This window comes from Acipenser ruthenus, chromosome 2 (genome assembly GCF_902713425.1).
Source record: "Acipenser ruthenus chromosome 2, fAciRut3.2 maternal haplotype, whole genome shotgun sequence".
NCBI lineage: Eukaryota > Metazoa > Chordata > Actinopteri > Acipenseriformes > Acipenseridae > Acipenser > Acipenser ruthenus.
Genome location: NC_081190.1, coordinates 13590271 through 13604183, shown reverse-complemented (window position 1 = coordinate 13604183; position 13913 = coordinate 13590271). Strand labels below are relative to the sequence as shown.

Sequence of the window (13913 nt, the reverse complement as noted above, 5' to 3'; positions counted from 1 at the left end):
TACAATGCTAACCTGGTGTAATAATACATTGATACTGAATGTAGACAGAAGTTGCTTGCTAGGTAGGTGCTTCAATATCTAAGATTGCACAAATGTCTGAAGCAGCACGAAGCAGTCTAAAAAGTGACAACTATATTGACCATATTGGAGAACAGATTTTACTGCAGGTTTCTACACCCCTACTTCCCTGAAGAAACGCAAGGTAGTAACTGATGATATATGAGGAATGGTCCTGTATCCATTAACACCAACGTGAACACCTTGTTGAATAAATGCCATCCTGGTTACAACCTATTGATAGTGCTATGGCAGGTGTTTCACGTTTTATACTTGAGAAAGTAACACAGAGTTTACAGTTCGGCATTGACTGACGTCAGTTATTCTCTTGAGAACCCTCTATGTTTACTCTAGGAGGGGCAATGTAAAACAAGACGGTGAAGTCAGGAATTGGGTGTCAATTGTTTCCTTTCGGACTACTGGGAGGGGATTTCAGTAATTTGCCACAAAGTAAGGATGTAAATAAATGCCAACCACTTCCCTAATGCAATGTATACAGGAAACTGCTAAGTTCTGACAGGAAATAACTTTAAAATAATCTGTTCTCTGCCACCTCTACAAGTGTACACCATCTTTTAACCCTACCGTTTTTTCTGCAGGAGGTTGATTTGAACTGCTGTCAAAGCTTAATGAACTCGGTAGTTAAAAACTTTTGAACTGTGTGCTTTGCTGGGAGCAAAAGCTAAACGTAAATGTAATCAGTTTCTAACACTTTCCCCTTTTGTATTATTTAACTACTTAAACTAGACTTATTTCCGTCAAATAGGCTTTCATTAGTGGCACTTAGGCCTACATAAGGAGTGATGTAATTCTCATAGTATTGTGTAATAAACTAATAATTCAGTTGTCGACACCAGCCAATACAAATTTTGCAAAAAATCTTTTATAGTAGATTTTTATTTTTTTTAAATGGGAGTAACAGAACAGAATGAAAACAATAGCTTTGATGTAATTCTTATCTGAAACAAAAACATGTGAAAAAAACGCCAAGTTATCAAAAGTGCCTAGCCATTTAAAGTGGAGATATCAAAAACACAAGCCAAGTTTCAAGAAACAATTGGGGCAACCTTGGCCAGCACCAAGCCAATAGGCACAACTGTAAAAGCGGTGGGGAGTCAGGTTGCCCCAATTGTTTCTGTTAACTTGGCTTGTGTTTTTGATGCAAGTTCGATCTGCTTTTATTTCCTGTTCCTCTCATTTGCTTTCTCACACTCAAAATTAAAGGATCAAAAGACGTTTTTTATACCAATTAATACATATTACAAAGATTTGCACAGATCTGCGTGTATCTGTAAATTGTTTGGTTGTGTATGCACGTAACATTTACGTGTAGCTATGTAGGTCAGCCAATAAGACTTGTAGCTGAGCGAGCAAGCATGTAAGTGGAGTGGAAGTTTATAGAGTGCAATAAATAAATCACATAGTTAATGAACACTGAGCAGCCATTACCTGTATGTTTGAGGCCTCTGTTTATTAATCATAACGCTGTAATTTATACACTGGCTAGATAAGCGACAGCATGCATGGATAAACCTCAAGCAACTTTGAGCCAGCCCTGTATTTTTTTTTTTTCTTTTTCAGTTTTCTCTGTTTCACAAAACTGTTTTACTGCAGCACCTTTGAACCTTGACCCAGGGGGCAAGGAACATGAGTGTAAAATGCATATGCAGTGAATACTACAGCAACTGAAAGGCAGAAAAAGTGCTTTTAAAACAGCAAGCGTGTTGCAATGAAGTATTAAATAAAATGCTTCTGTGTACTGTGTTTTTAAAATTGCTCTATTCAAAATGTTTATCTCTGGCAGTGTCTGCAGGCAATCACGTTATGCTCATTTAATCCCTGGTGGTGTTTGCATCCAGTTTCCCCAGTAACGGAGAGTGCGGAATAATTCTGATCAACGCAGGAGACGACACACTGCCACATGACCTGTGGGACATGCTAAAAATATTATCGAAAACAATCAATGGAGTACCTCCCATGCAAAAGAAAGAGGGCACTTTAAATATGACATTTATAGACCTAGTTATCTGATATTGGTCATCGCTACACAGTTTATTACCATAGCTCCACTGTTGGTAACCTTTTCCTGAAGATGTCTAATGACTATCGGTAATACAATGATAGGGAAACCTGAATGTTTGTTTTTCATTTATATATTTTTTAATGTGTAATATTTTAATGTGTTATCTTCAGGGCAAGTATAAAGTTTCTTGGCGACTTTAACCTTGCAGGTGGAGACACTAACAAGATTCTAGGACTATCATCATGGGTCTTAAAGGGAACTGTAGCCAAGTGTTATTGCATGTACATGGATTGGCCAAAGAATTTGAGTGACCTGGTGCCGAAATCCACAAGGCATAACCCCTGGCACACTGTTCCAGTAGAAACATGTGTATCTTGTCTAGTGTTGAAGGTTTCTGTCATTTGAGCAACATTAGCAGGACTGTTCACAATATGTTGCACGCATCTGTGGACTCTGTAAAGACCTACTGGAGACCGGAGTTGAGCTTTACAGCAGCTGTTAAAGAAAGTTCTCGGTTTGTACTTTGAGGAAGTCAAAGCAGTTCACTGACTGCGAGGCTTACAGAAGGTTGGTTACTAACAGGAAAGAAGCATGTCTTTCTTTAACCTAGAATAGTATAGAAAATAAGCCAGACATTTATCTTTCTAAAAGAACCTGTTGCTTATTTTACAGAGACATTATTTTATTTATTTGTTCACATAATCATATTTGATCTTATAAATATACTACTGTTGCTCTAAACATTACAGAAAGACCTGCAGTTTCATATGGACGGGTGCCACCATTTATTGTTTTGGTCTAGGAAATGCCATTACCCACATCCTAACCTTTTTATTGCTGGCTTCAAGTCTGCAGAATAACTACAGCTCTTTGCATCTTAAACTCTGAATATTCTACAATGCCAGGTTACTCAGCCCTCCTAAATCTTTCTTATGGGTGGTGTCTCAGGCTGTCTGGAGTGACTCCCATTTTGAAAAGCCATTCAGAGGAATTCCCAGACTTTCGTTTCTGGGGATTCTGATATTTATTGGAATCATTACCAGCCAACATTTGCAAAGGCAAGCTGATTGGTTCAATTTTCTAATAAAATCTACTTTTATTGCAGTTTTCTCGTAATATATTTGTTTTTAGTGGGATATATTTTAAACACTGAGAAGGTCCAAGATGATATTAAAATTAAAATAAAAAATTAAAAAGAAATGAACACATCAAGGAGTGTGCTGTAACCTTTGTTTGAAGTATTTCAAAGCAGAGCCCCACAGTGAAAGCTGAAGGGTGCATTTGGCACTGTAGGAAATCAGCCAAAGGATTTTGCCCCATGCAGGAAACAGCAGGTATTAGACAAGCAGCAGGAAGGATTAGTACGGACTACAATTTCAGGAAGATGAGAAAGATGCTGGGTCCAATTGTAAACTGAATGCGTTTACCGTCACAAGTAAGCACAGCTTAGGCTTTTTGTTTGTCCAATATACTGTAATCAATGTATTATGTGTATTATAGAAACATACAGATAGCAAAGAGCATAGTCTGTCCATACAGTAGTAAATTGTGTAGAGGAAGATTAAGGACAAGTCGTTGTCACACAAGTTTACTCTTCAACAGTCAATTTATTATGGCATGTGGGGTTCATGGTGGTACATTACACTATACTTACATTCCAGACTTTTATTGAAAAGTATCATTGGCAGTGTGGAAATGCTACCTATATAATAGTGTGTAAATAGCCCACAACCAGATATAGTAAATAAAGGGTGAGCGCCCCATATAGAGCAACATACTAACGTCTGCTTGTCTAACAACCGATAGCATACATTTTACCAGTTTTTAAAGCACAGCAGATAATATATTTAATACAGCTTTAATTTGGATGTTTGTAAATATACATTTTAATCTATTTTAGAAATGTAAAATTAATTTAAAATTATTTGAAAATCAACATATGATTGGATATTTACCCCTTTTATGCCCCTAGAAGTAACTAAAAAAAAATGAACAATAACAATCTAAAAGTTAGATGTCTGTGTGCAATTTTAACATGAGCAGCAACAGCTGGAAAGTAAAAAAACACAGGGGGAAGAAAATGGTAAAGAAGTGAACAAAAAAGTGTATTTTCTAATGCTAAAGCCCCAGATTAAGCTGTATTTAAGAATTTAATGTTATTTTCTTACCTTCTACCTCCTCTTCATCGCAGACATGTTTTAGAAAGGAAGCCCCTCTGTCCAACACAGCTTCATCCTCCATCCTATAGTAGTAGAAAAGAAAAAAAGACTGCTCACACTTCTCCTGTAATGAACTGGCTGAGCCAAACCCCTTTCTAGGATCGCTGACTAGCAAACTGCGGTTCATTATTCTTTTTTTTTTTTTTTTTTTTTAATAAAACGTCCCTTGTAATTTCTCTCAAGCACAAACTCTATACAATGCCACCAAAGTGGCCTCAAATTACTGGAAATCCTGTCCTTGAAAGGACCAAATTCCTGCCAGGTATAAGTAATGTAATCCGAGAGAGGGTGAGGAGGGGGTTGTCTTGTTAGTTAAAGGCTGATTGAGTTTGATGTGCCATGATGCGACAGTCAACGTGGCCCTGTATAAATCCTACATCATCCAAGAGCTCCACTCTAGTGCACTGCCTGTGTAATAACACACACAGAAGACACCACAACCCCCAAGCTGGACTAATACCATAGTTGCACATGCTCCTCTACTCAGCAACAAGCTTCCCAATCACATGGCTGCCCTATATAAACCTGTTTGGGGATTAGCCCAGCTATACTTAAAGAGTGCGGGGAACAGAAGCTTGGAACAGACAACTGGTTGAATGGGGTAAGCAGACTTTATAGTTGAGTCTTGGGGGCTGAAAATAATCTCAGTTTCTGAGTCACTGTCTCCCCAGAAAATGTGTTGTAGGGTTTTTTTTTAAAATAATTTCCAAATGGAAACTGAACGTAAAATATGTCTGGATAATTCACCCAATATAACTTTTATATGAATAAAGTACTTAAATACTTCTACATATAGAAGCCTGATTAAGCCACATTCCAAAATACTGCAAAGCTAAAAAGTACTTAAAGTTAGCACTGCCATGGAGGACTGGTTCAGTCGTTCAGCCGCTCCTGTCAGGGTTTATAGTTCATTTCCAGAATAGGTCCTGTTAAAAGTCAGAATTTGGTGCTCTCTGCCTAGTTTCTATTACTAGGCATATTTGTGAACTGTCTCTATATTTTACCTTTCTTGGCAGTCTCTCAAAGACCAAAGAGAGCACAGACATGGGAACTGAGCAGCTCCCACTCTTTGTAGAGTATGCAAGTGTGAGGCACACCAGTGAAGCATGCTTCAGCAAAAAAGAAAGGGTTGAATTTTATCCACTTTAAATTGAGTTATTTTACTAAATAAGAATTAATGAATATAGCCTTTTAGTATTAAACCAACATAAGGTGTCAATATGGGACTGTATTATCTGGTTTTTCACAGGATACAAGCATTTATAAATTCAGCAGGGTGGCATTTTAAGATTTAGACATTTTGGATATTTTACAGTTCATGATTTACATCTAAAACATGTGTTACAGGGCAGAGGCTGGACACGAACTGGTGACTCTGCACGCTGCTAGCTAGCATCTTAACCACAATGCGAAAGAGCTGGGCTTGTCTGCATTCGATTTTTTTAGCTTTTAACCTCATCTCACTGTTACACTTCATTATTATTATTTATTTATTAGCAGACGCCCTTAGCCAGGGTGACTTACAATTGTTACAATATATCACATTATTTTTACATACAATTACATTATTTTTTTATACAGTTGGGTTTTTACTGGAGCAATTTAGGTAAAGTACCTTGCTCAAGGGTACAGCAGCAGTGTCCCCATCTGGGATTGAACCCATGACCCTCCGGTCAAGAGTCCAGAGCCCTAACCACTACTCTACACTGCTGCCCACAAGGCAGTGTATCACACAACACAGCTCGTTACACATGCACACATCAAGGCAGTGTATCACACAACACAGCTCGTTACACATGCACACAGTGTTAACACAAGTTCTAAAAAAATAAGAAAGGAATGCATAACATATTTTGGGACAGCTTCCTTTAAACACAAGCTATTCTGAAGTTGTGATGGAAAACAAACTTGTTCATTCACCCCCATCGGCGCCAGTTATTAAATATTTACAGAATTTATAATTTACCTCTTGTGTTCCGTCTTATTCTGTATCTGACAGTTACTAAGTATCCATTCATTCATAAATGTTTTATCACAGCTCTATGTGACAATGAAAATAATCTATAGTAACAAAATGTAAACTGGCAATATCCTGAGAAGATTTCTCAGTGCAAAAGTCATTCACTCTGTATTTATGTTTCAATAAGAGAAAAACAATAGCTTCACTCTTCAGGTAAGATAATAAAGCAATGCAAGCCAAAGTAGCTGCACGAATGGACTTGAAGTTATTCCATTTATACATAATCCAGTCCCTGAAACTATGTTTTTCTATAAATACTTAACAATCCCTAATAAACAGCAGTGCCACACATACACAGGAACAAGTTGAACAGACCTCTTATTTTCTCTGCAAACACAGATCCTTTCAGAAAACCCTGTTTTATTATTCAGTAATTCCACTGGATATCTAGAGCAGCCAGTTATTTGTCACTTACCTGAAAACTGCAAGCTTTCACCTTCTAAACATTTCAAGAAAGGACATCATTTTACCTTGGGGTACAACTTATTAAAGCTGCAGCAGGAGACTAAGGTAATTTGAAACAGTGGGTGGGGGCAGTGCTGGGCGGGACTCTGGAAATTGCTGAAGCACACACATGCCTATACAACAAAGCGTGCATTTACCAGTCGCCTTGACTTGTCATTAGCACTAGAAAATTAAAGTTGCACACTGCGTACATCAGGAAGCTCTTTGCTATGACATTCATTCTCACAGCTTTCTGGCTGCTAAATATCAGAAGAAAACTAAATGGTCCCAGTAATGTGGAACATACTTTTAAAATAAACACAAATGTTGATTATGGACCACAGGCACAACACACATGCCAACATACCTTGTGTAAAACATAACACAACTGTCCTGTGCTTTATCATGTTTTCATGCAAACTATGTGGTGTAATTGTATCACTGACAGTCTGGATCATATCCATAATGTAATCTGGAGCCAAAATAGACACTTACATACGCTTCCCTTTGTGAAGGAAACCTTATTGTCAAGATTCTGTGTTATTTTGTAATTGTTTTTCTTTTTAATGTTCAACACAAAAAAGCAAGAAAACAGTTCTACTTTAACTGATCATGGAAAAAGTAGAGAAACCTGTACAATCTTCCTCAGGCTAACGAGACCCAGTCAGCAGTTTGGAAAAGGACACTTCAATTGTTTTGAGGTAAAGAAAAACAAAACCTGCTTTAAAGAAAACAATGAGGATTTCAATCCAGACATGGGTACAATAATGATGCTAGAATGTTCTTCCATTTCCGTGGCATTTAATTCATCCACTAAATGTATAGAAGGTGTTGTGTAAATAATACAAGAAAACATATTTGAAACGTGAGATTTGAATGAAAAATGCCTTTCTATGGTCATTAGCTGCTGCCAATTGCATTGGTAGTAAAAACAGCTACCTGTATCCATGTTATCCACCTTTAATTACTGTCCCGATATTGGGACCGAGTTTGTTTTTTAGATTGTAGAATGCAACACTTCCATGCCATTGCCAAATCACATGTGCCTCTATAGCTATATTCCATTAAAGGCCTCTTTGTTGGGAAAAGTCAAGTTGTACACAGACTTGACATCATATTTCAACCATATTATTTACGGTTATTAGTACTCAGATCACAGTTTTTTATGCAGATAGCTAAATGGTAAATGAAAATATAGCACAGTAGTTCCATTTGCAAATCTGTTTATGAAGACTCTGAACTAACTCTGGTATAGAATTGTTGATAGTATTAGATAAACAGTGCTTTGTAATATCCTTAGAAGGTTATCATGAAAAGTACTGTATTTGCACCACGGAGTAGTAAATTATCCACTGAAGGGATCGCACAATGGCAGACGTGAGCTTACTGTCCCATGATATGCCTCAAGGCCACCTTGGAGGGCTACCATATATGCCCAATCAATCGTTGACCTTGCCTAAACAAGTATGTTAAGCCACTGCACCACCCAGCCCTACACGTACTGCTGTTATAAGCACAATTTGAATGCCAAGGCTGATGTTTTGAGACGGTGGTTTAGAAATAGCAGCACAGAGTTCATAATCAACAATTTATTATTTTATTAGCCTAAAAAGGTATGCTTGTGTGTGGGCGAGGGGTGTGTGTGTGTGTGTGTAAATAATTAAGGAAATAAAACTAAACCTTATTCCAATCTATTATTGTTATCAGTTTTCTAAGAATTTGTTTACAAGGCTTTCAAGGTCCATACATTCCCATGGTATCTTTTGCTCTCTCTCAATCGCACACCACCAATTAGCTGATGTTTCTGTTCCAGTGTTCTAACAGGGTTTATATTATATCCAAGCACAGTATTTCAACATCACAATTCCAGACTATTTGTCACTTTAATGGCAGGTATTGCATTGCATGTTATGCAACTTTAGGGTCTCAAAAATGAGGACGTTCCACAGGGTTTATTAAAAACCAAAAGAAAAACTATAAAAATGAAGGAAACATGACCACGGTTACAACTACGACACATGTTTGTGTGAGACATGGTTATCTCTGGGTTCTAGGGTTCTTCTTTATTTCCTCAAGATTCCCAGTAGCCCATGGCTATTAAAAAGTGGATTGGGCTTATTTAGTTATCTTAACTAACTCACTGACTTTGCAAGTGTGTTTTGAACTCACCATAGCTAGGGGTGCAGATTTGGCACTATGGCGCTAGATTCTAGCACCAGGGTACCTCATATAGCACCAGTAGACATGTTTCATTGTTTTATTCTTTAGCAACCATAGATGATGATAGTTTCTCATTGGGTCTGGACTACTCATATGACCCACCCACACTCATCCATACACTGGAGAGAAGGTTTGTGTCGTGTGAGAAGCTGTGAGTGGAGCTTGATTAGGACAGTATTTGTTGATTTAGTACCAGTAGGCTCTCTGGTGCTAAACTTTCAAAACAGTTTAGCACCAATTTTCAAAACGATTTGCACCCCTGACAGCAAATGTTTGCGTACGATTAGACTGTTCAAATTAGGGTTCTACAGGGTTAGCTTAGATTTCTGTCATTGTTGGGAAGATACCTTCACCAGATACACATCACTTTGGTCCCCGAGTCAAACTGGCTTGCAAATGATCACGGCAATCCCTTTTTGCTAGCTGTATCTTTTCTGAGTGCAGTAGATCAAATAGTTAAGGCACAGAGACTCTCTAATACCTATGAGCCGAATCACGCTAGCAATGAAGAGGTTTTACAAATGTATTATTGTGCCTAGTTTATATTTCTGAACTAATTTCAAAGAACAAATCTAAAAACTTACCAGAATGGGAATGCAAAACAATCAATCAAATGTTGAACAAATTACTTTGTTTCAAAACAGGCACAACTGGCACGAAACACATGCAGTGGATTATATCATAATTCAAAATGAAGATTTTTTTGCAATTTTCTTTACAAGATCTGCACACATACACTATGAAAAAATAGAATCTGGCATAAAATGTCAGCATGAATGAATGTTATACATTCCTAAAGCAGCGCATTCATCCAGCCTCAATATCACCATCAAAATAAATTCAGGTTTAAGAGGTTTACATTGCAGAATATATAAACAGCAAACCAAGATATATAGTATAATTAAATATCCCACAGAAGAATTATATAGACATTTTGCAATAGACATTTTGCATTTAGCACAAGTTAGAATGCAAAAATACAATCCCCATTGAGCTAAGCTTTAGTATTGCAGAGTGCGCTGTTAGTTGGATTTGTAATTAGGCTTGGAAGCATGACACATACTGTAGTGTATCTGTAATACAGTATGTACTACTGTACATGAGCAAGGTAAATCCCCACGGAAATAGCAGCACTCCTTCTGTTACAGCAGCAGATAAGCAACATACAGGAGCCTGCTTATGAATTCCCCCTTTAAAATGGCTACAAAAGTGTTCTGTTATTAAACTCGGCTCTATCATACCATACACGTGTGCAGTGCGGGCAACATCCAGTCCTGCCGGGGTAATGTGCATTGTTTATTCTCTCTCAATAAATAAGTAATTAATTGGCGCTTCATTAACGGAGGGCTATTCTAGACGACTGCTATATTCCCCCTCTCCCATATGTACATTTCAAGCAAACAACTTTTTTTCTTTTAAAGAAGCTACTTTGTTGTTAAACAGAACAGGCATCTCTACATGAGAGTCACAACCGCGTTTTAACTGTTTCTAATGTGTTGAAACATGATACATTTGCAATCGGCTCTATTCCGACATCTGTTACGGGCTCTAATGTTACTTTGGAGGCGACTATAACTCAAACGGGGAAGTACTATTCTAAAAGTCTCATGCGCAGTAAATATTATAACAGTATCACAATAAACTTCCTTCAGCGTGTACAAAATCCAACGATAGACTATACTTCGATTGATTTGTCTCATCACTTACTTGCTTTTATCGGCGCTCATTTTGCCTTAGTGTCTTTATCCCAGGCGCCTCTTCCTCTTGAAGAACTCCAAAGGAATCTCAAGCCTCAGTCCAGAGTATCTGCTCAAAAAGAGTGGCGACGACGTGCGTCTTCTCTGATAAGCGTACTTACCTTTATTTGTTTAGGTATTGATCCAGTGTGAAGATCCCTGATAAGACGCAGCTTAACTGCAAGGTACAGGTTTACCATGCACACAACAGCTTGTTGTGGCGGTAGCGTACTTTCAAGTTTGAGTTATTTTCCAGGACACTTTGCAAGCCCTAACGATATTTCAGTTTGAACTGTTTGTATTTATTTGTTTGTTTTCCTTCAGTCTGTCTGAATGTATAGTGTCTGAAGTGGAGTGTCTGTGCGGTTGTGCTACTGTTAGCGTGAGTCTTTTTTCCATATTTGAAGCACCAACCCTCCTTCAACGTCATTGACCACAAGTGGGAGGAAGAGACAAGAGGTCAAAGAGTTACTACGGCTCAGGACTCCACACTCTGAAATTTGGTCGTTCCGATAATTATGAATGGAAGGGTGCAGTGGCAAAACAAAACCAAAAAAAGATTTACACCACAGCTATGTAAATTAAAACATGTCCTCCCTTATTTACACCACCACAAATAAATCGGTAATTACCTGGTGTATCTAGTACAATTATATTTGATTTGGTTAAGGGTAGCTCTATGGTTATAATGGGTTTTTTGCTATTTACATTTTAGTAACCAGTTACTTATAATAGCAACATTTAATGCGAAAATTATTATTATTAATAATAATAATAATAATAATAATAATAATAATAATAATAATAATAATAATCCCAAATCAGGGTAGGACAACTTGCTTGCTTCCCAAACAGTAAACAGTGCCATGACAGACTTGACTCGCGCGGAAGTATCAAAGTAGTATATACTGTACATCTGAATTAATCATTCCAAACAGGCTACCACATGTAGTTTTAGGATTATGTATTTTAAAACAAGAAAGGGTATTGTTATTAGTATGTATGGAGTGCGTTTACTGCGACCTCTCCTGGTGAAACCTTATTTTACACAATTTCTAGTAATTTAACAAATAATCGTTATCAAAAAAACAAACTTACTTATTTGATTTAAACGTTTCATTCATGACAAAAGTATTGGTACTCCTGCTTTAGTATTTTGTGTGGCCTCCTTTTGCTTTTATTACAGCTTTCAGACATTCATGATAGTACTTAACCAGTATGTTACATCTTGTTGGTGAAATCTGGGTCAATTCAGTTTTGCAAATTTCCTTCTGACAGCTTGAATACACAATGGATGGCTACAGCTTTTTTCATCAGTTCAAAGCATTGAAGAATTCCAGAGTTGTTAACCGTATGCTTTGGGTTGTTGTGTTGAGAGATAAACTGTCTGCCAATCAGCCTATGTGCCGATGGTGTCATTATGCTTTGTAGAATGTTTTGATATATGGCTGCATTCATTTGATCTTCAATCACATGAATGTCTCCAGTCCCTGAACTCCTATAACATTCTCATATCATGATCGAACCACCTCCACGTTTAACCAGAAGTACAAGTTTTTCTTCATTGAAGGCGTTCCTTTCTTTTCTCCAAACATACTGTGGTCCATTCTTTGGGAAATGTTATATTTTAGTCCCGTTGGACCGGATACTTTTGTTGAAGAATGCTTCAGATTTCTGTTCATATTTATCAAATGTTAGATTGCAGTGAGGTCAGTGTGTATACAGCTCTTCTGTGTTCAGGTGCCTTTGTACAGTTCTTGCATGTGTTATTATGCCTGATGCTTCTAAACCTTTCTTTAAGTCCTTGACTGTTAATTTTGGATTTTTATTTTTAGCTGCTCAGTTGGTTTTTCCTTCCTGCTGTATCTGTCTATTTCTTTCAAGTCTTTCAGTTGAACTTGTTCTGTGGTGCTTCTTGATTACTGCTGATTGTGGATTTTTGTATTCCATATTTCTTTGATACCGTTCTGTAGCCCTTTCCTTTGTTGTAGTTTTCTACGAGTGCTTTTCTCAAACAAGAATCCAACTCCTTTGTCATGACCATCATCTGATGTGTTGCCAAAATGTTTTTCATCAACAGATGTTGGAAATAATTATCTTTTTTTTCTGGCTATTGGACTTTATAATGCAGCTTAGTTACTGTGTAATGGTTTTCAATCAATTAATATTTGTTTAATTATTTCTATTACATTTTTACAGACTTTAAATGTAAAGGTGCCAGTAGGGTCATGAACAAATATTTGAAATATATTTGAAAAAAGTGCCTTTTTTATTTTATTATTTTTTAAAAAATAAAAAATAATAATTTGTCATATGAAGTAGTGGCTACTGTTCACTAAATGCTTGTATTTAACATGGTTTCTTGAATTACCTTATATTAAATGTAGGGTGCCAATACTTTTGTCTGAAACTGTAGCTACAGAGCAGTCCTGACCACAGTCCCATCTAGGATGACTGGTGTAAAATGAGTATGACAATAGCAGCAAAGATTAAAGAAGCCTTTGGCAGGATAAGGTCACAGTAGTCTGGGAACAGCACCATGTACTGGGAATTGCCTATTTCCAATCATTGGTTGCCTTTATGTTAAGGCAAGGCTAAAAAACTAATGAAGAATTCAGTAGCATGCACTATATATGAAACAGAAACCATGCATTCTGGTATCAGCATTCATCTACAAAACTGTGTAATTGATTTCCTTAATTATTTTCAACCAGGTTTGTACATACATTTATTAATATGTTTATCTGTGGAAAATATGATCCAAACTGCAATGGGACAAAAAAACCTGTTTGAAAGGTGTTTAGAATATTTGTGGACAGTGTTTGTATAGTGGAAGCATCCTATAATAAACTGACTTAGTGTGCTATATTGTATTCCTCTATGATCTATGATGACAAGGCTCCAATTAGTGTGTTGTTATTCGAAAAACACAAGGGACCTGTAGCAAATATTATTAATTTCTTAGCAGACACCCTTAGCCAGGGTGACTTACAATCGTTACAAGATATCACATTATTTATTTTTTTACATACAATTACCCATTTATACAGTTGGGTTTTTACTGGAGCTGTCTAGGTAAAGTACCTTGCTCTAGGGTACAGCAGCAGTGTCCCCCACTTGAACCCACGACCCTCTGGTTAAGAGTCCAGAGCCCTAACCACTACTCCACACTGCTGCCCTATGACTCAAATAGA

General features: G+C 37.2%; 1 protein-coding gene across 9 annotated transcripts in view; it reads right to left on the bottom strand.

The window, feature by feature from the left end:
* The window catches only part of LOC117973232 (electrogenic sodium bicarbonate cotransporter 1), a 91337-nt gene extending 80156 nt beyond the window's left edge, over nucleotides 1-11181 (bottom strand). For 4 of the 9 annotated variants that reach the window (XM_058989879.1, XM_058989876.1, XM_058989880.1 and 1 more), the window contains exons 1-2: nucleotides 10691-11180; nucleotides 4249-4322 (exon numbers count right to left, since the gene is read on the bottom strand). In XM_058989879.1, the coding sequence (XP_058845862.1) occupies nucleotides 4249-4322; nucleotides 10691-10710 (94 nt within the window). In that variant the 5' untranslated portion in view covers nucleotides 10711-11180. Of the gene's footprint in view, nucleotides 1-4248; nucleotides 4323-6734; nucleotides 6796-10690 lie in introns of those variants that run through there. The other 5 variants (XM_058989885.1, XM_058989886.1, XM_058989869.1 and 2 more) reach the window with 4 other exon arrangements.
* Nucleotides 11182-13913: the final 2732 nt, after the last annotated feature.